This window comes from Oncorhynchus mykiss, chromosome 23 (genome assembly GCF_057628025.1).
Source record: "Oncorhynchus mykiss isolate SJ-2025 chromosome 23, ASM5762802v1, whole genome shotgun sequence".
NCBI classification, from domain to species: domain Eukaryota; kingdom Metazoa; phylum Chordata; class Actinopteri; order Salmoniformes; family Salmonidae; genus Oncorhynchus; species Oncorhynchus mykiss.
This window is the reverse complement of record NC_143044.1, coordinates 48264013-48287557: the sequence shown is the minus strand read 5'-3', so window position 1 is coordinate 48287557 and position 23545 is coordinate 48264013. Positions and strand designations below refer to the sequence as shown.

Genomic DNA, 23545 nt, shown 5'->3' with positions numbered 1-23545 from the left:
TATTAACGAATACAAGTGAAGTGCTCACTCTGTGGCATCCTGACCACCCGCCAAAGAGCTGGTGAAATAGACATCTTATCTGCGAATGCCAAAATCTACCCGCAGGTGGCGGGTGTCAATTTTAGGCCCTGCGTGCAACTATAGCTTTCCTCAACAGAAAATGTATTAGTGCAACACATTTGGCAGAAAATAACTTAATTTTCATCAGATGACAACAGAAGTGCAACATTATTTGACTAGCAGCCACACAAGTAAATGAGCGTACAATGAAAAAGCAAGGTATTTTTTTGCAAATGATGCATGGCCATCATATTTCTAATGTTAATCATAGAATGTAGCCAGCTACATTTCCTAATGTTTTTATTTAAGTTAATCTTGCATTTTACCAGACAAAAGTATGCTACACAATGCTGATAGAATGCCAGTTCGTGAATTCTCATCCAAGTGAAGAAGTGCAACTGAAGCACAATTATTCTGATGCCGACTAGAAATTACAATAATAAGCATTTTAGTTCTTAAGCAGTTTATCTTTCTTCTTTGAGAAAACAAAGAATTGTGCGTTAACGCGACCCTGTAGAACACTGCTGTGCATACGCCTATACGCTTTGCACTATGATAGACACTAGAAGGCTCTGTGCAACATTGCTAGAAGGCTGAACTTTAATCTGTTGTATCTCTCCCAACTTTTGTCATAGGATTCATTCCCTCAGGAAACAGCAGACTGTCTCATATATATATATATATATATATGTATGTGTATGTGTGTGTATGTGTGCATGCTCAGTTTCAGGTACACCCCTCTAGTAATGGGTCGGGGGCTTCCTTTGTCTACAGAACAGCCTGAATTCTCTGGGGCATGGAAACATTGCTCCAATGGTATCAAGGGACCTAACATCTGCCAGAAACTTGCCCCACACCATTACACCTTTGACACCAGGTAGGATGGGACTATGGCCTCATGCTACTTACGCTAAGTCGGACCAGGTGCTGTTTTTCCACTCAATTGTCCAGTGGTGTGATCGCGTGCCCACTGGAGCTGCTGCTTCTTGTTTTTATCTGATTGGAGTGGAGCCAGGGTGGTTGTCGGCTGTAATAGCTCATCCATGACGAGGACTAATGAGTTGTGCTCCGAGATGCCGTTCTGCACGCCGTTATTCGCCTGTTTGAGGCCCACCTGTTAGCTTGCATGATCCTTGCCATTCTCCTTTGATATCTCTCATCAACAAGCTGTTTTGCCCTACCGCGCTGCTGACTGGATGTTTGTTTGTTTGTCGCACCATTCTCGGTAAAGCCTAGACACTGTCATGCGTGGAAAGCCCAGGAGGCCGTTTCTGAGTTACTGGTGCCTGGCACCGAGGATAATACCACGCTCAGTCGTCACTCGTTTTGCCCATTCTTACTTTCAATCTACACAGTAACTGAATGCCTCAATTCCTGTCTGCCTGCTTTATGTAGCAAACTACAGCCTCGTGACTGTCTGTAGGAGCAAACCATTTTCTTGAACGGGTGTACCTAATAAACTTGCCACAGTGTATATTGGCCCAGAGCCATATATATCTATCTATATGCCTCTTGATAGGCCTATCATGTGATGTAGCCTTTGTGTGTCTATGGTTAGGCTTGAAACAAACTGACAGGGAAGGTTTCACAGGGTCTGTCTGTGTGACACATACATAGACGTTCTGACCCTGATGCCCTGAGGGGTAGCCTAGTTCACTAAGCCAGCTGATTTGCCATATCTTGTTTGTACAACTGACCGTTCAGGCTATTATCATTGTCATGTTGTGAATTGTTTGTACCATGTCTTCCAGGCCAAAGACGTGGCTTTTTCCGGTGAAATTCTGACCTGCTGCCTCTGAAACTATGATGTGGTTTTGATGATGTAATGGTCTTTGGACCTAGTGAAGGTCACGGATTAGAAGTTTAGTAGTGGGAAGGACTGGTCTGGAATCATTGCTGTTCTTGATTTTTTTCCCGTTGCCATTAGCCTACGCCCCCAAACAACTCAACTCTTTATTGCTGATCGGCCTGCTCCTGTTCGTCAAGCCTGGAATCTGATCCCTTCTCAGAGTTCAATAGTCATGAACAGGGCCTAAATTAACTTTTTGTTGTATTCAACCATGGTGGCAGGCAGATGAAAAAATCTATCAGCCACTCAGATTGTTAACCAGCCAAAATACCCCCCCCCCCCCCCCCATAATTACATAAACTGATGACCATTCTTTGCATTGTTTCCAGAACAAGAAATTTATTAGTAAGAAGTACTGTGGCGTATTGCTCAATTTCATTTGTTATTTTAACCCAAATATCAGATGAGAAAAAAATGTTCAGCAGCTCCTTTAAGGGCGGGAGGTTACCGTGGTAATGTGGCCACGAGGTGTGTGAGAATGTGACTTAGTAGTTGACAGCTTCTCTTCGCCATCAGTGGAAGCAGCACATTCAAACTAACAATAAACAAAACAATGTAAATAGCCAAGAAACATGCACAAAAAACAGCCATAACAATGACACTTTGCTGACTTAAGTAAATTAGACCAATGTTTGTCTGTGCCAGCGCCTCCAAAAATGAATCTATCAACGTTTCACTCAGTATGTTAATAGCTTTGCTGTTGTGCAAAGCTGTTGCTGCGCAAGGTGGAATGTGGGATATGTATTTATTTGTGCTATAAGCAGCTATGAAACAAAACAGCAGAAATACTTTGAAAACAGCTACTTTAGCGTTTTTCTGCTAGAAATCGCAACTCGCACATATGCCCATACTTGACTATTCACAAATGCGAATGCCAACGTGGCTGGTGAAGTAGACATTCTTACCCGTCAATACCTAAATCCTACCCGACAATTTTATGCCCTGGTCATGAAGCTGCTGCTTGCAAATGCTTGCAAATACATGATAGGATAGAGGATGGTTTTGTTGAACGCTACCCTCTAGGGAGATCTTTGTAACTGATCTAAGTATATTTAGTCTGTGGCATGCAATATTCTGAAAGGCCTCTCAGCCATGTGTAATTTGTGTAGTTTGCTTCCCAGAACACCAAGCCCCGCCCCCTGTCACTCGAGCAGTGGTTCTTCCTCACTGTTATATTCACGAGAAGTTTCCATGCTGTTCCATTAGGTCAAATGCAGTCAACAGATTGTTCCAAACAAGAACAATGCTTCTTTCCACTTACTATAAATCTTTCCAAGTTGTGAGAAGGCTTTTTTTTCCCCCCTTCTAGTAATTCTATGATCAGCACACATCACCATCTATGTGTCTCTGGTCATGCTATCCTGGTCCCCTGGGTTCTATCACCTGCTCTGTTCAGCACAACTGTTGATTCTCAATAGACTGGGTCACGTTCAGTTGGCAGTGCATGTCCTATGAGAAATCGAAGGGGGGGTTCATGGTAGCCAATGGTTTCACCCAGACAGATTCATGAAAGTCACCATTGCAAGTAATAAACCATGCAAGTGATATTTTCTATTGGTTACTTTTGTTAGGTAGCATAAATAGGTAGGCTGCTAGCATTGTGATCACTGGTCTGTGTGAATGAAGCCAGATGGTAAAACATCCATTTTATTCAGATATTTGCACATGCATATTTTGTATTTTTGAATGTACAGTTAAAAAAAAAATAATAATAATAATGGAATATCTACATAGGCGTACAGATGCCCATTATCAACAACCATCACTCCAGTGTTCCAATTGAACGTTGTGATAGCTAATCCATGTTTATCATTTTAAAAGGCTAATTGATTGTTAGAAAACCCTTTTGAAGTGAAGAGGTGACTCTGGGATGCTGGCCTTCTAGGCAGAGTTGCAAAGAAAAAGCCATATCTCAGACTGGCCAATGAAAAGAAAAGAAAAGATTAAGATGGGCAAAATAACACAGACACTGGACAGAGGAATTCTGCCTAGAAGGCCAGCATCCCAGAGTCGCCTCTTCACTGTTGACGTTGAGACTGGTGTTTTGCGGGTACTATTTAATGAAGCTGTGAATGGGAAGTCAAGTGCCATCAGGCGCAGGGAAGTCAAATTACTCACTGCTTCATGTATGGATCCACAGCAGGGACTCCTAGCTTGACTGCAGAGGAATGGAATGTGGCCAAATACTCTGCTGTCAGTCATAGAGATCTGAGAAGCAGGCCGACTTATTGAACTCTCTGTTAAAGATTTTGGAGCTGTGCAAAGGAAATGTGGCTCGCTGCATTGCAGCCATAGTCTGGCATTTCTACTAGTCATAGCCTATGCAGAGTTCTCAGGACTCTAGCCTCAATTTTTATTCTAGCCTTGTCCTCTTATTTACCTGTTCTCTTTTATAAACAAGGTTACTTCACACATTGTCACAGGAAAAATGTTGTATTGAATTGACTATGAATGGTTTACTATCATCATGTCATTGTTATGGCTTTTTTTAGTGTGTGTGGCAGTCAGTGGCGTTTTTAGATGAGGGACGATGATAAAAATACTTCATGAGGATGACCTTATTTCTATCACAGCGTATTGGTTGACTGTCATTCATATTCCCTGTACCCATCTTTAGGTTGCTACAATCTAGCCTATGAATGAAACTTTACAGGGTGCCATGGTCAAGAAATTTTAGTAATCAAGGTGACAGTGACACATTCAATACCTGCTTTGCACAATCTTGCTTGCATCTAGCTGATCTAAGGTGTGATTGTTAGTCCAACAGTTTCTATTGGACAAATTCAGGTATGTTTATCATTCATGTTTCATTCTGTGTGCTTCCGGTTAAGAAACATTTTCCAACCGACTCGGCGGAATGAATACATCCCTGAGCACACGCAAAGTTCACTTTCAAATCAGCCACATAAAAACAGCACAAATCACTCTGCTCATTGTGTGTATACAATTCCTTCTCGCATTCATCAACTCGCTCTCCTCACCTTTTCCCATCGCTTGTGGACCTCAGTGCACAACACATCAGTTGCCTGTGGCAAGGCGAAAAAACTTTTCCAACCCAAACCTTCATATTGTATCAAGACCGTTAACAGCTACACACAACATATATAACATAACTGTTAACCTCTACATACAGAATATATAACATATCGTTGTCACGTCAGTCAACTAGAACTACTAGGACTAACGTGTTAGTAAACCCGCTACAATCATGCACTACAGTGTATAATCAGCAAGCAGTTTAGCAGTTACACTGGCTGGCCCCGGTGGCAATAAATGAATAAAACCAACTGACTTGGAAGAAGTCCAGTGTTGGATAGTCAGCTAGCTAACATAGCATCCCACTCGGTTTGAGCCGGGTGTTTGAGTATCCTAATCTAGGTAGCTGCATTTGCTAGCAAAGTGAAAGTAAAAAAATAATATTATAATAATACAACCACATATAGCTCTTTCCCTTAATTTTGGAAGAAATGAATTTGTTCAGATCTGTTCAACTATTGTCTTTCTCTGAGTCAATTGCTCACCACATTTTATACACTGCAGTGCTAGCTGTAGCTTCTGCTTTCTTTACTAGATTCATTATCTGTTCCTTTGATTAGGTGGACAATGTCAGTTCGTGCTGCAAGAGCTCTGATAGGTTGGAGGACGTCCTCTGGAAGTTGTCATAATTACTGTTTGTCTATGGAAGGGGGTGAGAACCTCTTAGGTTTTGTATTGAAGTCAGTGTACCCAGAGGAGGAGAGAAGGTACCTGTCCTCCGGCTACACCATGGTGCTACCCCACAGAGTGCTGGTGAGATTACTATAGACCTTCATTGCAAAACAGTGTGTCTTTTTAATAAATTATTTGATGACGTGACTATCCTTAGTATAGTTTTATCTAATAAGGATAACTTTAAAACAAATGTTAACTTCACTAGGGTAGGGGGCAGCATTTGGAATTTTCAATGAAAAGCATGCCCAAATTAAACTGTCTGCTACTCAGTCCCAGAATATAGGATATGCATATAATTAGTAGATTTTGATAGACACTCAAGTTTCCAAAACTGTTAAAATAATGTCTGTGATGTTCTGTATAACAGAACTGATATGGCTGGTGAAAACCCGAGGAAATTCCGACCAGGAAGTACTATTATTTTGAAAGGCCTTTCTTGTTTCTCCTTTCCCATTTACGAAGCTTTTGTCTGGTTGAAATATTATTGATTATTTATGACAAAAACAACCGAAGGATTGATTTTAAACATCTTTTGGCATGTTTCTACTAACTTTTATTGTACTTTTTTAAAACTTCTGCATTCGGATTACTGGACAAAACGCGCAAACAAAAAGGAGATTTTTGCTCATAAAGAGGGACATTATCGAACAAAACAAACATTTATTGTCTAACATGGAGACCTGGGAGTGCCACCAGTAGAAGATCATCAAAGGTATGTGATTAATTTTAATGCTATTTCTGACTTTTGTGCCACTCCTTGGTTGGAAAATGGCTGTATGCGTTTCTGTGGCTAGCTAACATAATCACAGTGTGCTTTCGCCGTAATGCCTTTTTGAAATCTGACACAGTGGTTGCATTAAGGAGAAGTTTATCTATATTTCCATGAAAACACTTGTATAGTTTATCAATGTTTATGATGAGTATTTCTGTCATTTTACATGGCTCTCTGCACTTAAACCGGATGTTTGTTTGAGACAATGCATTTCTGACCACAATGCGCCAATGTAAATTTTGGATATAAATATGAACTTTACTGAACAAAACATACATGATGAAGATCATCGCAGGTTAGTGATTAATTTCATCTATATTTCTGCTTTTTGTGACTCCTCTCTTTGGTTGGAAAAATGGCTGTAATACTCTGTGAATAGGCACTCACCTAACATAATCGTTTGGTTTGCTTTCGTCGTAAAGCCTTTTTGAAATCGGACACTGTGGCTGGATTTAAAATGGTGTAAAATACATGTATGTTTCGGGAATTTTAATTATGGGATTTCTGTTGTTTTGAATTTGGTGCCCTGCAGTTTCACTGGCAGTTGACGAGGTGGGACGCTACCGTCCCACGTACCCTAGAGAGGTTAAAGTATTTTATTTTTATGTAATTCACTGAGGAAGATGGTCCTCCCCTTTCTCCTCTGAGGAGCCTCCACTGGTGTGTAGTTACTCTTTAATTGAGGTGGTGCCAGACTGTTTGGGTAGCTGTGTTTCTGTAGCCAATTTTCACCATAAAAATGTACCTTTTATGATAAAGCATTCCATGCATCATTGCATTTGCAGACTTATATAAGATGGCCTACTATTCCGGATCTTCATAATTTAGACTAATACAATAACCCAATCACTGTTTGCAAAAAAGACTGCATGGCTGAGTGCATTGTGGCATAGAGTAAGGCTAGGCTATAGGCCTGGGATGGGCAACTCCAGTCCTCGGTGGCCTGATTGGTGTCACATTTTTGCTCCAGCTAACACACCTGACTCTAATGACCAAGTAATAGTGGTCTTCAGTTTAGATAGCAATTAGTTTAGTCAGCTGTGTTTGCTAGGGATGGGGGAGAAAAGTGGCACCACTCCGGCCCCCGAAGACTGGAGTTGCCCATTCCTCCTATAGGCTATATAAGATACGCTTCTTGGCCTTTTATGAACACATTTCATGCAATTCTATTACTTTATTTTACTGGAGACAGTAGCAGGGTCTTTTTTACAGGGTAGACTACTCTGCTGACACTGATAAACAGATCAATAAAAACAATGTTGTCTGATCCATAGAATAGGCCTACGAGAAGGTGAGCCAGGTGACATCCATCTAACCTGGAGGAGGAAATGATGGTCCAAAAGCAAACTTTCAAGTGCCACTGACCCAACAATGATAGTGAATATGCGCACTCACTGGGGATATGAGCCAATAAGATGGGCTATATCAAGGGTACTCAATTTACCCTACGAGGTCTGGAGCCTGCTGGTTTTCTTTTCTACCTGAAAATGATTTGCACACACCTGATTTTCCAGGCTTAAATTGGTGCCTGATTAGAGGGGAGCAATGAAAAAATGCAATGGAATTGGCTTCGAGGTCCAGAGTTGCGTTAGCGGGAACTTATGCTGTTCAATCAATTAAGTAGAGAATTTTGCTAACTATAAAATACAGATTAGTCTTTTCATTGTCTTCTCTTTACAGTAATAGCCATTTGCTTTCCAAACTATGATGTCATATTGCGAAATGCCTGGCTGGGTCTCTACTTTTCATTGATGGTCGCAACTCAACAATCATCTTTGGTATTTGCCGTGCGTGCTACCCAAATTGTGTGTCCTTCCGACTGCATGCTATGCGATGAAAAAAACCCATTTATAGCTTTTTCTTTTAAAAGAAGCTAATGATCATCTGTGGCCAAAGCATGCTTTCTGGTGTCAGCCTATTTTGAATGATTTTATTTACTTCTGTATAGATAGGAGTAGGTGATTGTTATTCAATTTACCACCTATGTCTGTATCACACTTCAAAACAAATGGCCACTGGATTGATACAAATACCTGCCAGGTAGGCAGAGGCTACTTTGTAGTTAACTTTTAGTTGCATTTCCATCTACCCGAAGACGTTAGGCTGTCATTGACATCGCTAACGGCTACACAGCGGTAGACATATGCCCTACACGCACACGGGCATTCCCCTGCCTTTGTATTTTTTAAAATGTGTGTTGCACTGCCAAGTCAAACGGTTGCAAAAGCAATGTTTTGGTCGCAATATCGAAAACTGAGATATGGTTGTTTTGGCTGTCCTCTCTTCCTCTCCAGATGAGGATGTCCCTGCCGATAGGGTTGTTTTGACTATCCTCTCTTCCTCTCCAGATGAGATGAGGACGTCCCTGCAGATAGGGTTGTTTTGACTATCCTCTCTTCCTCTCCAGATGAGGACGTCCCTGCAGATAGGGTTGTTTTGACTATCCTCTCTTCCTCTCCAGATGAGGACGTCCCTGCAGATAGGGTTGTTTTGACTATCCTCTCTTCCTCTCCAGATGAGGACGTCCCTGCAGATAGGGTTGTTTTGACCATCCTCTCTTCCTCTCCAGATGAGGACGTCCCTGCAGATAGGGTTGTTTTGACTATCCTCTCTTCCTCTCCAGATGAGGACGTCCCTGCAGATAGTGTTGTTTTGACTATCCTCTCTTCCTCTCCAGATGAGGACGTCCCTGCAGATATGGTTGCAGAAGAATCCGGTCCAGGAGCTCAGAACAGTCCTTACCAACTTCGAAGAAAGTCTCTACTACCCAAGAGAACAGCAGCGTGTCCAGCAAAGACTAACATGGAGGTGAGGCATAAGCATGGGATGTGTTCCAAATGGCTCCCTATTTAGTGAAGAACGTTTGACCAGTAGTGCACTATACAGTATAGGGTGCCGTTTTGGACAGACCCTATGTGTGATGTATGTGGAAAGACGGCACACAATATTTAAGTGGCTACATGCCTGAGTCACCGAGAGGTTATTCTGTGTCCTCGGTAGGGTCCTGGGTAAAAGGGGCTTCTGCTGCACCTTCAACTAGCCACAGCATTGTGGAATGTTCAGATAGAAATCTGTTATGTAGAATAAACATGACGCGTCTCTGACATATAGAATAATGTATCATATCAGCTCTACTCGTTACATATCTATTTGTTTGCCTGCTGAAAATGGATCAGCTCACCTAACCTGGACTGAGTGCTGCTGGTTATAAATAAATATAGCAAAAAGCTGTACTCTGACCTAGACTAGTGAGCAATATCAGCATTCCACCCACAATGGTGACTTCTTAAGCATGAGGCTCCCTTTTACCCATGGGCTGAATTTGATAATTCATCTTTCCTCTTTGCATAATTGATAAGTATTTCGCTAGCGGTGGTGATTAATTGAAGAACTTGATTCATTAAAAACAATGCTGAAATATTAATATGGTTGTTTTTAAGCAGATGACCATGGTCTGTTCCATCAAAACGTGCCAGCTGTCAAGGCTTATAATAATCTATTTTTCTTTCTATACGCAGGGTGCTTCCACTTCAGCCACAGAAGACTTTGGCCATCGGGCAAAGCGTGCCAGAGTGTCAGGAAAGTCTCAAGATTTAACAGGTAAAATAATACTTTCTAACATTATGTTTTTGTTTAATTTGCATTTATTAGAATCTCTTTCAGCCCATCCCAGGATAATCTTCCAAATGTCTGTAAAAGACAACAATGACGTACACACTACAGTAAAACCAAGGACAAATGTTTTGGTGAATAACATGTTATGAGAATTGGAGGTTGAAAATGCCCCTACTCTCTGTATTGGAACTTGTTTCTGTCCATCTCCTGTTATTATTTTGGATGTGTGAATACCTCCTCCATTAATAAAGTTTCCCTCTGGTTGTGTTCATCACTAGCAGTTCCCGCAGAGCACTACCTCCAGGAGAAGCTGCCAGACGAGGTGGTTCTGAAGATCTTCTCCTACCTGCTGGAGCAGGACCTGTGTCGCGCAGCATGTGTCTGCAAACGCTTCAGCGAACTGGCCAATGACCCCATCCTCTGGTGAGTGGCTGGTTGGCTGTCTGCTTTGACTGGGTTGGTTGGCTGTCTGCTTTGACTGGGTTGGTTGACTGTCTGCTTTGACTGGGTTGGTTGACTGTCTGCTTTGACTGGGTTGGTTGACTGTCTGCTTTGACTGGGTTGGTTGACTGTCTGCTTTGACTGGGTTGGTTGACTGTCTGCTTTGACTGGGTTGGTTGGCTGTCTGCTTTGACTGGGTTGGTTGGCTGTCTGCTTTGACTGGGTTGGTTGGCTGTCTGCTTTGACTGGGTTGGTTGTCTGCTTGCTTGGCTGGCTCTCTGCTTGGTTGGTTGCTTGTCTGGCTGGCTGTCTGCTCGGCTGGATGGTTGGCTGGCTGTCTGCTCGGCTGGATGGTTGGCTGGCTGTCTGCTCGGCTGGTTGGCTGGCTGTCTGCTCGGCTGGCTGTCTGCTTGGCTGCTTGATTGATTGGTTGGCTGTCTGCTCGGCTGGTTGGTTGGCTGTCTGTCTGATTGGCTGGCTGGTTGGCTGCCTGCTCGGCTGGTTGGCTGCCTGCTCGGCTGGTTGGCTGTCTGCTCGGTTGGTTGGTTGGCTGTCTGCTCGGTTGGTTGTTTGGCTGTCTGCTCGGCTGGTTGGCTGTCTGCTCAGCTGGTTGGTTGGTTGGTTGGCTGTCTGCTTGGTTGGTTGGCTAGTTACCTTGCTGGCTAGTTGGCTGTCTGCTCGGCTGGTTGGCTGTCTGCTCGGCTGGTTGGCTGTCTGCTCGGCTGGTTGGCTGTCTGCTCGGCTGGTTGGCTGTCTGCTCGGCTGGTTGGCTGTCTGCTCGGCTGGTTGGCTGTCTGCTCGGCTGGTTGGCTGTCTGCTCGGCTAGTTGGCTGGCTGTCTGCTCGGTTGGTTGGCTGGCTAGTTGGTTGGTTGGCTGGCTAATTGGTTGGCTGGCTGGCTGGCTGGCTGGCTGGCTAGTTGGTTGGCTGGCTGGCTAGTTGGTTGGCTGGCTGGCTAGTTGGTTGGCTGGCTGGCTAGTTGGTTGGCTGGCTGGCTGGCTAGTTGGTTGGCTGGCTGGCTAGTTGGTTGGCTAGTTACCTTGCTGGCTAGTTGGCTGTCTGCCCGGCTGGTTGGCTGTCTGCCAAGGCTGGTTGGCTGTCTGCCAAGGCTGGTTGGCTGTCTGCCAAGGCTGGTTGGCTGTCTGCCAAGGCTGGTTGGCTGTCTGCCAAGGCTGCTTGGCTGTCTGCCAAGGCTGGTTGGTTGCTTGGCTGGTTGTCTGTCTGCTTGGTTGGTTGGTTGGCTGTCTGCTCGGCTGGCTGGTTGCCTGGCTGTCTGCTCGGCTGGTTGATTGATTAGCTGGCTGGTTGCCTGTCTGCTCGGCTGGTTGGTTGGCTGTCTGCTCGGCTGGTTTGTTGGCTGTCTGCTCGGCTGGTTGGTTCGCTGTCTGCTCGGCTGGTTGGTTCGCTGTCTGCTCGGCTGGTTGGCTGGCTGTCTGCTCGGCTGGTTGGCTGGCTGTCTGCTCGGCTGGTTGGCTGTCTGCTCGGCTGGTTGGTTGGCTGTCTGCTCGGCTGGTTGGTTGGCTGTCTGCTCGGCTGGTTGGCTGTCTGCTTGGCTCATTTAATGGCTGTCTGGTTGGTTTGCTGGCTGGCTGGCTAGTTGGTTGGCTGGCTGGCTAGGTTGGCTGGCTGGCTGGCTAGTTGGTTGGCTAGTTACCTTGCTGGCTAGTTGGCTGGCTGGCTAATTGGCTGGCTGGCTGGCTAGTTGGCTGGCTGGCTGGCTAGTTGGCTGGCCGGCTGGCTAGTTGGCTGGCTGGCTGGCTAGTTGGTTGGCTGGCTGGCTAGTTGGTTGGCTAGTTACCTTGCTGGCTAGTTAGCTTGCTGGCTAGTTGGCTGGCTGGCTAGTTGGCTGGCTGGCTAGTTGGCTGGCTGGCTAGTTGGCTGGCTGGCTAGTTGGCTGGCTAGTTGGCTGGCTGGCTAGTTGGCTTGCTGGCTAGTTGGCTTACTGGCTAGTTAGTTGGTTGGCTGGCCGGCCGGCCTTTTGGTTGGCTGGCTGGCTGGCTGACCTCTTGGTTGGGCTAGTTGGCTGGCTGGCCTTTTGGTTGGTTGGCTGTCTGGCTGGCCTTTTGGCTGGCTGGCTAGTTGGCTGGCTGGCTGCGTGGCTGGCTGGCGTTTTGCTTAGCTGACTGCTTGACTGGCTGGCCATTTGGTTGTTTGGCTGGCTGGCCTTTTGGTTGGTTGACTGGCTGGCTGTCTGCTTGGCTGGCTGTCTGCTTGGCTGGCTGTCTGCTTGGCTGGCTGGTTGGTTGGTTGACCAGCAATGCTAGTTAGCACTGAACCCACGACTGGCTAGTTGGCTGGCTAGTTGGCTGGCTGCTTGGCTAGTTGGCTGGTTGGCAGGCTAGTTGGCTTGTTGGCTGGCTGGTTGGTGGGTTAGTTGGCTGGTTGGCAGGCTAGTTAGCTAGCCGGCTGGATAGTTAGCTAGCTAGCTGGCTGGCTGGCCGGCCTTTTGGTTGGATGACTGGCTGGCTGGCCGGCCTTTTGGTTGGTTGGATGACTGGCTGGCCGGCCGGCCTTTTGGTTGGTTGGCTGGCTGGCTGGCTGGCCGGCCTTTTGGTTGGCTGGCTGGCCGGCCTGTTGGTTGGCTGGCTGGCCGGCCTTTTGGTTGGTTGGCTGGCCGGCCGTTTGGTTGGCTGGCTGGCCGGCCTTTTGGTTGGTTGGCTGGCTGGCTGGCCGGCCTTTTGGTTGGTTGGCTGGCTGGCCGGCCTTTTGGTTGGCTGGCTGGCTGGCCGGCCTTTTGGTTGGCTGGCTGGTTGGCCGGCCTGTTGGTTGGCTGGCTGGCTGGCCGGCCGGCCTTTTGGTTGGTTGGCTGGCTGGCTGGCCGGCCTTTTGGTTGGTTGGCTGGCTGGCCGGCCTCTTGGTTGGACTGTTAGCTGTCTGCTTGGCTGTTTGCTTGGTTGGTTGGTTTGCAGGCTATTCCGAGTGTACCCATAGGTGCAAAGCTAGGTTGAATATAAAAGGTTAAGAGGAGGATTCTTATGTCCCGTAATGCTTTAAATAAATTAGGAAGAATTGTAAACAATGGGACCCACAATGCTAGTTAGCACTGAACACACGACTCTGTTTATTTTCAAAAGTTTCCGCATGGAATTGTTCGGTTGTCCTAATTTGGGTATCTTCAACCAAATGTAATGGATCCAATCTGGAACACACACTGTCTTTCCCCTCCTGCGCCCCCCAGTGTGTTATCGCTTGAAGTTCCCTGTCTTATGGTGTCCTGTCTGGCTGTGCCTTGCTTTGCTTCACAGGAAGAGGCTGTACATGGAGGTGTTTGAGTACACGCGTCCCATGATGCATCCTGAGGCGGGGAAATTCTTCCAGATTAACCCAGAAGAGTATGAGCAGCCCAACCCGTGGAAGGAGAGCTTTCAGCAGCTGGTAGGACAACGACCCCATGACCTCTTTTCCCACACTGCCCTTACTGTTACTCACTCACCTCTGACCTATGGAAACCCTCACTGTCACTCAACCATATAGATACTCCTACTGCTGCTAAAACAGTCAACAACTTGTACAGACATATGAATGCAAGAACACTGTGGAGTCCCAGTAATTATATTTGTTTATTTATTTTATTATTTAACCTTTATTTAACTTGGCAAGTGAAGTTCCAGTGGAGTGACAACTTGATTGCTGTGATTCTAGAAGCAATCCCACCATTAGTATTACTGTGCTATAATAATGGCCAGATTCATTGATGTTTTTTTGTTTTTGTTTGCAGTATAAAGGAGCACATGTGAAGCCAGGCTTCGCAGAACACTTCTACAGTAATCCTGCCAGATACAAAGGAAGAGAGAACATGCTTGTAAGTGTGTTTGTTTGAGAGAGTTTAAGGGCCAGTTTCCTTGACACCGATTTAAGCCTAGTCCTGGACTAAAATGTACACTGAATGAAGAATCTCCATTGCCTAAGCTTTAAAGTAATGGGAGTGCTTGTTGAGAGGACGACTGGATACTATTCTGAACTCTTTGTATGGTGAGCTTTCTGGCAACCAGAGCTGCTGAGGCGTCACCCAAGTGGTGATACACAGAGTGAAGGAGGAGAAGTCCAGTGGCTGGCTATAAGTCAGGTTGGTTCCCAGACTAACCCTCTAAAAGATCAGCAGCAGACTCCATCACCATCCTCTGACCAGCATTCTCCACTCAAGACATTAACTGACCCTCTCCATCTTCAGAAGATGCATCTTTCAAAGACCTGGCCTCTACTGGTTGACCTGTCATGATATATTGCTTGTTTGTTTTTTGCTCTTGAAGCACTTCGAGATTCTATGAAAAGCGCTATAGAAATGTAATTTATTATTTGTATTGATATAGGCCTACATTTTTAGATCAGGACTATGCTTTTTAATCTGTGGGTTGTTATTGGGTGATTGGTCATCATGAGTTCACTGTGACTTCGCTGTAACACACTTCTCTATGGTGCCTCTTCCTCAGTACTATGACACCATCGAGGATGCCCTGGGAGGAGTTCAGGAGGCCCACTTTGACGGCCTCATATTCGTACACTCTGGGGTCTACACTGATGAGTGGATTTACATCGAATCGCCCATCACAATGATAGGAGCTGGTACGTATTAATTCTGTTCATTGTTTTCTGTACCGTACACCGTCTGTTCCCCGTCTATCTACTACTGGTCGACCGATTATGATTATTGGAAGACCAAAAAAATGTAATCGGATGATTTCTTTTAAAAGTTTTTTTATAAATTAAAATTTCTAAAAATTGTTTTAAGTTGCATATTTTTTTTATTTGTAATAATGACAATTACAACAATACTGTATGAACACTTATTTTAACTTAATATAACACATCAATAAAATGTAGCCTCAAATAATGAAACATGTTCAATTTGATTTAAATAATGCAAAAACAATGTTGGAGAAGAAAGTAAAAGTGCAATATGTGCCATGTAAAAAAGCTAACGTTTAAGTTCCTTGCTCAGAACATGAGAGCATATGAAAGCGGGTGGTTCCTTTTAACATGAGTCGTCAATATTCCCAGGTAATAAGTTTAGGTTTTAGTTATTATAGGAATTATAGGACTATTTCTCTCTACCATTTGTATTTCATATACCTTTGACTATTGGATGTTCTTATAGGCACTTTAGTATTGCCAGTGTAACAGTATAGCTTCCGTCCCTCTCCTCGCCCCTAGCTGGGCTCGAACCAGGAACACATCGACAACAGCCACCCTCGAGCATCGTTACCCATCGCTCCACAAAAGCCGCGGCTTTTGGGGAACAACTACTTCGAGGTCTCAGAGCGAGTGACGTCACCGATTTGAAACGCTATTAGCGCGCACCCCGCTAACTTGCTAGCCATTTCACATCGGTTACACCAGCCTAATCTCGGGAGTTGATAGGCTTGAAGTCATAAACAGCTCAATGCTTGAAGCACAGCAAAGAGCTGCTGACAAACGCACGAAAGTGCTGTTTGAATGAATGCGTACGAGGCTGCTGCTGCCTACCACCGCTCAGACTGCTCTATCAAATATCAAATCATAGACTTAATTATAACATAATAACACACAGAAATACGAGCCTTAGGTCATTAACCTGTTGCGACTCTAGGGGCAGTATTTTCATTTTTGGGATATTTTGTCAGGACAAGATGCTAGAATATGCATATAATTGACAGCTTTGGATAGAAAACACTGTAACGTTTCCAAAAGTGTAAAGATATTGTCTGTGAGTATAACAGAACTGATGTTGCAGGCGAAAGCCTGAGAAAAATCCACTCCGGAAGTGCCCCATATTTTGAAAGCGCTGCGTGCCAATGAGTCCCCATTGAGCTGTGAATGTGCTATGAACCAGCTTATGCTTTCTACGTATTCCCCAAGGTGTCTACAGCATTGTGACGTAGTTTTACACATTTATGTTGAAGAATACCCGTAGGGGGCTACATTGCGCAAGTGGTCACATGTTGCTCCCGGAGAAAATCTCGCGTAAAGTACAGAGGTAGCCATTATTCCAATCGCTTCTACTGAGAAACCAATTGTCCTGGTGGATATATTATCGAATAGATATTTGAAAAACTCCTTGAGAATTCATTCCAAACAACGTTTGCCATGTTTCTGTCGATATTATGGAGCTAATTTGGAATATTTTTCGGCGTTGTCGTGACTGCAATTTCCGGTCGATTTCTCAGCCAAACGTGAAGAACAAACGGAGCTATTTTGCCTACAAAAATAATATTTTGGGAAAAAAAGAACTTTGGCTATCTACCTGGGAGTCTTGTGAGTGAAAACATCCGAAGTTCATCAAAGGTAAACGATTTCATTTGATTGCTTTTCTGATTTTCGTGACAAGGTTGTCTGCTGCTAGCAAGGCATAATGCTATGCTAGGCTATCAATAAACTTACACAAATGCTTGTCTAGCTTTTGGCTGTTCCCCAGACCTGAATCCAATTGAGCACATCTCGGACATCATGTCTCGCTCCATCCACCAACGCCACGTTGCACCACAGACAGTCCAGGAGTTGGCGGATGCTTTAGTCCAGGTCTGGGAGGAGATCCCTCAGGAGACCATCCGCCACCTCATCAGGAGCATGCCCAGGCGTTGTAGGGAGGTCATACAGGCACATGGAGGCCACACACACTACTGAGCCTCATTTTGACTTGTTTAAGGACATTACATCAAAGTTGGATCAGCCTGTAGTGTGGTTTTTCACTTTCATTTTGAGTGTGACTCCTAATCCAGACCTCCATGGGTTGATAAATTTGATTTCCATTGATCATTTTTGTGTGATTTTGTTGTCGGCAAATTCAACTATGTAAAGAAAAAAGTATTTAATAAGAATATTTCATTCATTCAGATCTAGGATGTGTTATTTTAGTGTTCCCTTTATTTTTTTGAGCAGTGTATAATTTCGATAACAAAACGTTTATTTTTTCAGTGAAATACGGAACCGTTCTGTATTTTATCTAACGGGTGGCATCCCTAAGTCTACATATTGCTGTTACATTGTACAATCTCCAATGTTATGTCATAATTTTATGTACAATTCTGGCAAATTCATTTTGGTCTTTTGTTAGGAATAAATGGTCTTCACACAGTTCGCAACGAGCCAGGCGGCCCAAACTGCTGCATATACCCTGACTCTGTTACACAGAACGCAAGAGAAGTGACACAGTTTCCCTAGTTAAAATAAATTAATGTTAGCAGGCAATATTAACTAAATATGCAGGTTAAAAAATATATACTTGCGTATTGATTTTAAATAAAGGCATTGATGTTTATGGTTAGGTACATTTGTACAACGACAGTGCTTTTTTCGCGAATGCGCTTGTTAAATCATCACCCGTTTGGCGAAGTAGGCTGTGATTCGATGACTGAATTGCCTAGTTAAATAAAGGTGTGTAAAAAAATAAAATAATAATAAAATGTCCAAAAATACCGATTTGTTATGAAAACCTGAAATCGGCCATTCCGATTCATCGGTCGACCTCTACTATCTACCCACTTGACCTTGCAACACATTGACTGTCTTTGCTGGACACTTGTAGCCCAGTGTTGTTTTTCGCCCTGCCCTTTTAAACCCCAATGCTGTGTTTTTTCAACAGCATCTGGTAAAGTAGCAGACAAAGTGATCATTGAGAACACCAGAGACTCAACGTTTGTCTTCATGGAGGGCTCAGAGGATGCATACGTTGGCTACATGACCATCAAGGTGAGGTCTTATCCATGACTTACATAATATGGGCCTAGCTGACTGTTGGTGTATGCCTGGACTCAACAGTGATCCAAATCATATTGACTCTGTATAGTGGTCCTCATCATGTTGTCATATTCACCCTGTACAGTGGTCCTCAACATATTGTCATATTGCCTCTGTACTGTGGTCCTCATATTGTCATATTCACCCTGTACAGTGGTACTCAACATATTGTCATATTGCCTCTGTACTGTGGTCCTCATATTGACTCTGTACAGTGGTCCTCATCATATTGTCATATTGGCAATGTATAGTGGTCCTCATCATATTGTCATATTGACTCTGTACAGTGGTCCTCATGATATTGTCAAATTGGCTCTGTACTGTGGTCCTCATGATATTGTCAGTGGCTCTGTACAGTGGTCCTCATGTTGTCATATTGACTCTGTATATTGGGCCTCATCGTCATATTGGCTCTGTACAGTGGTCCTCATCATATTGTCATATTCACTCTGTACAGTGGTCCTCGCCCTATTGACTCTGTACAGTGGTCCTCGTCATATTGACTCTGTACGGTGATCCTCATCATATTGTCATATTGGCTCGGTACAGTAGTCCTCGTCCTATTGACTCTGTACGGTGGTCCTCGTCCTATTGACTCTGTGCGGTGGTCCTCGTCCTATTGACTCTGTGCGGTGGTCCTCGTCCTATTGGCTCTGTGCGGTGGTCCTCGTCCTATTGGCTCTGTATAGTGGTTCTCATCATGTTGTCATATGGACTCTGTACGGTGGTCCTCGTCCTATTGACTCTGTATGGTGGTCCTCGTCCTATTGACTCTGTGCGGTGGTCCTCGTCCTATTGGCTCTGTATAGTGGTCCTCGTCCTATTGGCTCTGTATAGTGGTCCTCGTCATATTGGCTCTATATAGTGGTCCTCATCATGTTGTCATATTGGCTCTGTACTGTGGTCCTCGCCCTACTGACTCTGTACGGTGGTCCTCATCATATTGGCTCTGTACAGTGGTCCTCGTCCTATTGACTATGCGGTGGTCCTCGTCATATTGGCTCTGTATAGTGGTCCTCGTCATGTTGTCATATTGGCTCTGTATAGTGGTCCTCGTCATATTGTCATATTGGCTCTGTATAGTGGTCCTCGTCATATTGGCTCTGTACTGTGGTCCTCGTCATGTTGTCATATTGGCTCTGTACAGTGGTCCTCATCCTGTTGTCATATTGGCTCTGTACTGTGGTCCTCGTCCTATTGACTCTGTACGGTGGTCCTCATCATATTGTGACATATTGACTCTGTACGGTGGTCCTCATAATCAAATGTATTAGTCACATGCACTGAATACAACGGGTGTAGACTTTACAGTGAAATGCTTACTTACGAGCACTTAACCAATAATGCAGTTTCAAAAAAATACTGATAAGAATAAGAGATGAAAGTAACAAGTAATTAAAGAGCAGCAGTAAAATAACAATAGCGAGACTTTGTACAAGGGGGTGTTGATACAGAGTCAATGTGCGGGGGCACCGGTTAGTTGAGGTAGTATGTCCATGTATGTAGAGTTATTAAAGTGACTAAGCATAGATGACAACAGAGAGTAGCAGTGGTGTGGAGAGGGGGAGGGTGCAATGCAAATAGTCTAGGAAGCCTAGATGTTGACTAGATGTTCAGGAGTCTTATGGCTTGGGGGTAGAAGCTGTTTAGAAGCCTCTTGGACCTAGACGTGGAGCTCCGGTACCGCTTGCCATGTGGTAGCAGAGAGAACAGTCTGACTGGGGTGGCTGGATTCTGACAATCTTTAGGGCCTTCCTCTGACACCGCCTGGTATAGAGTTCTTGGATGGCAGGAAGCTTGGCCCCAGTGACGTACTGGGCCATACGCACTACCATCTGTACTGCCTTGCGGTCTGAGGCCAAGCAGTTGCCATACCAGGCAGTGATGCAACAGTCAGGATGCTCTCGATGGTGCAGCTGTAAAACCCTTTGAGGATCTGATGACCCAGGCCAAATCTTTTCAGTCTCCTGAGACGACAACAACGAGACAGCCTATAGGAAGGTCAGAGACCTGGTTGTGTGGTGCCAAGACAGCAACCTCGCCCACAACGTGATTAAGACAAAGGAGATGATTGTGGACTACAGGAAAAAGAGGACCGAGCATGCCACCATTCTCATCGATGGGGCTTCAGTGGAGAGCTTCAAGTTCCTTGATCTCCACACCAACAACAAACTATCATGGTCCAAGCACACCAAGACAGTCATGAAGAGCGCATGACAAAACCTATTCCCCATAGGAATACCACTGTCTTGTCATCGGCAAATATAATGATGGTGTTGGAGTCGTACCTGGCCATGTTGTCATGAGTGAACAGGGCCCCTGTGTTGAAGATCAGCGTGGCGGATATGTTATTACCTACCCTTGCCACCTGGGGGCGGTCATATTGACTCTGTATAATGGGCCTCATCGTCATATTGACTGTATAGTGGGCCTCATCCTCATATTGACTGTACAGTGGGACTCATCGTCATATTAACTCTGTACAGTGGGCCTCATCGTCATATTGACTCTGTACAGTGGTCCTCATCATATTGTCATATTGACTCTAGACAGTGGGCCTCATCGTCATATTGACTCTGGACAGTGGGCCTCATTGTCATATTGACTCTGGACAGTGGGCCTCATCATCATATTGACTCTGGACAGTGGGCCTCATCGTCATATTGACTCTGGACAGTGGGCCTCATCGTCATATTGACTCTGGACAGTGGGCCTCATCGTCATATTGACTCTGGACAGTGGGCCTCATCGTCATATTGCCTCTGGACAGTGGGCCTCATCGTCATATTGACTCTGGGCAGTGGTCCTTATCGTCATATTGACTCTGGGCAGTGGTCCTCATCGTCATATTGACTCTGGGCAGTGGTCCTCATCGTCATATTGACTCTGGGCAGTGGTCCTCATCGTCATATTGACTCTGGGCAGTGGGCCTCATCGTCATATTGACTCTGGGCAGTGGGCCTCATCGTCATATTGACTCTGGACAGTGGGCCTCATCGTCATATTGACTCTGGACAGTGGGCCTCATCGTCATATTGACTCTGGACAGTGGGCCTCATCGTCATATTGACTCTGGACAGTGGGCCTCATCGTCATATTGGCTCTGTACAGTGGGCCTCATCGTCATATTGGCTCTGTACAGTGAGCCTCATCGTCATTTTGGCTCTGTACAGTGAGCCTCATCGTCATATTGGCTCTGTACAGTGGGCCTCATCGCGTTGTCATATTGACTCTGTACTGTGGTCCTCATCACGTTGTCATATTGACTCTGTACTGTTGTCCTCATCACATTGTCATATTGACTCTGTACTGTGGTCCTCATCATATTGTCATATTTACTCTGTACTGTGGTCCTCATCATATTGACTCTGTACAGTGGTCCTCATCATATTGACTCTGTACAGTGGTCCTCATCATATTGTCATATTGACTCTGTACAGTGGTCCTCATCATACGAAGGGAACTGTTGACATGATATCAGTTGTGGATGTTAGTCACATGTTATGAATGACTCCTATCTTAGTCCTATATAATAAACTAACTCCCTTATGTTTGTCTGCCTCTCTTAGTTTAATCCTGATGATAAGTCTGCCCAGCACCACAATGCCCACCACTGTCTGGAGATTACAGTCAACTGCAGTCCCATCATTGACCACTGTATCATACGCAGCACTTGCACAGGTACCTTACAACACAATGTCTCCATCTCTCCACAGACCTACCTGCCTTTCACTAAGCATAGTTTTAGCATCTCAGACCTACCTGCCTTTCACTAAGCATAGTTTTAGCATCTCAGACCTACCTGCCTTTCACTAAGCATAGTTTTAGCATCTCAGACCTACCGGCCTTTCACTAAGCATAGTTTTAGCATCTCAGACCTACCTGCCTTTCACTAAGCATAGTTTTAGCATCTCAGACCTACCTGCCTTTCACTAAGCATAGTTTTAGCATCTCAGACCTACCTGCCTTTCACTAAGCATAGTTTTAGCATCTCAGACCTACCTGCCTTTCACTAAGCATAGTTTTAGCATCTCAGACCTACCTGCCTTTCACTAAGCATAGTTTTAGCATCTCAGACCTACCTGCCTTTCACTAAGCATAGTTTTAGCATCTCAGACCTACCTGCCTTTCACTAAGCATAGTTTTAGCATCTCAGACCTACCGGCCTTTCACTAAGCATAGTTTTAGCATCTCAGACCTACCTGCCTTTCACTAAGCATAGTTTTAGCATCTCAGACCTACCAAGTGCAATCTAATTTTCATGACACCTAAATGTATTATAATGATCATAGCTCATAGGGCAATATTTTGACAGTGTCTTCCACACATGGAATTGAGACAGTGGGTGGGTATCTGTCTGAGAAGTGTAGTGGATACACCGGGCTCTACCATGCTCACCTGGCTGGCTCTACACCTGTTGGTTTCAGTGGGCTCAGCGGTCTGTGTGAGCGGCCAGGGCGCTTGTCCCACCATCAAACACTGCAACATCAGCGACTGTGAGAACGTGGGGCTTTACATCACTGACCATGCACAGGTAGGTAACGCACACCACTTTTCCATATGGCACTTGATTACTCATATCATCCCATTTCCAAGACTGTGCTGTGAAACTCTGCAACTCATTCTTCGTTCCCAGGGAATCTACGAGGACAATGAGATCTCCAACAACGCTCTGGCAGGGATCTGGGTGAAAAACCATGGTAACCCTATCATCAGACGGAACCACATCCACCACGGCAGAGACGTGGGCGTCTTCACCTTCGACCACGGCATGGTGAGATGACACTATTGTTCTGGTCTGGCTACCACTGAGATGATGCTCCATTAGGGTTGCAAAGGATCGGGAATTTGGGGAATTTTGCTTATAGCAGTGAACCTTTTTTTGTGGGATACACAAGGTAATTCTGGGTCTTGTGACATATTTTGGTTAAACTATCCCCAATTCAATGAAATTGTAACCCTCTGCATGCACAGTGCATTCTTCCATCACATGTACAGCTGAATCTCAAGATCTTGCACACTAATGAGATGCTATTGAGCCTACACTACTACACTGAGCCAAGGACTACATGCTTTCTTGTAAGTTTTGATTACACTACTGGGTGGAGTGAATATATTTTATTTTTATTTTTTTGTTAATTAGCAAATAGTAGCCTACAGAAAAGTGTGTTTAAATAATTTCTAACTTGTTACCAGTTTCTGCTAGTTAGTTTTTGTTACCATGTGGGTTTTAGCTTGCTTGAGCCTGCTAACTGAGGCGTGTTAATTCACCTGTTTCCATACATGTTTAATTTTTACATATTTGTCTTACAAAGGAGTTGTTTAATCTAACTGCTTAACTATTTATCTGTAGATGGAATTGTATTTTTTATATATATTTTTAAA

At 44.6% G+C, this 23545-nt stretch overlaps 1 protein-coding gene across 16 annotated transcripts in view; it reads left to right on the top strand.

Annotated features, from left to right (window-relative positions):
* LOC110503010 (F-box only protein 11) overlaps positions 1–23545 on the top strand; it is a 48163-nt gene that overhangs the window by 13895 nt on the left and 10723 nt on the right. For 4 of the 16 annotated variants that reach the window (XR_016491160.1, XR_016491161.1, XM_036960873.2 and 1 more), the window contains exons 2-11: positions 9070–9200; positions 9911–9992; positions 10289–10430; positions 13693–13822; positions 14166–14249; positions 14878–15010; positions 18006–18112; positions 21730–21841; positions 22588–22694; positions 22797–22934. Coding sequence is in view for 11 of the 16 variants with exons in the window: in XM_036960873.2 (XP_036816768.1) it covers positions 9070–9200; positions 9911–9992; positions 10289–10430; positions 13693–13822; positions 14166–14249; positions 14878–15010; positions 18006–18112; positions 21730–21841; positions 22588–22694; positions 22797–22934 (1166 nt within the window). In the remaining 5 variants the exon portion in view is untranslated. Of the gene's footprint in view, positions 1–6239; positions 6333–9069; positions 9201–9910; positions 9993–10285; positions 10431–13692; positions 13823–14165; positions 14250–14877; positions 15011–18005; positions 18113–21729; positions 21842–22475; positions 22695–22796; positions 22935–23134; positions 23437–23545 lie in introns of those variants that run through there. The other 12 variants (XR_005039276.2, XM_036960872.2, XM_090217558.1 and 9 more) reach the window with 7 other exon arrangements.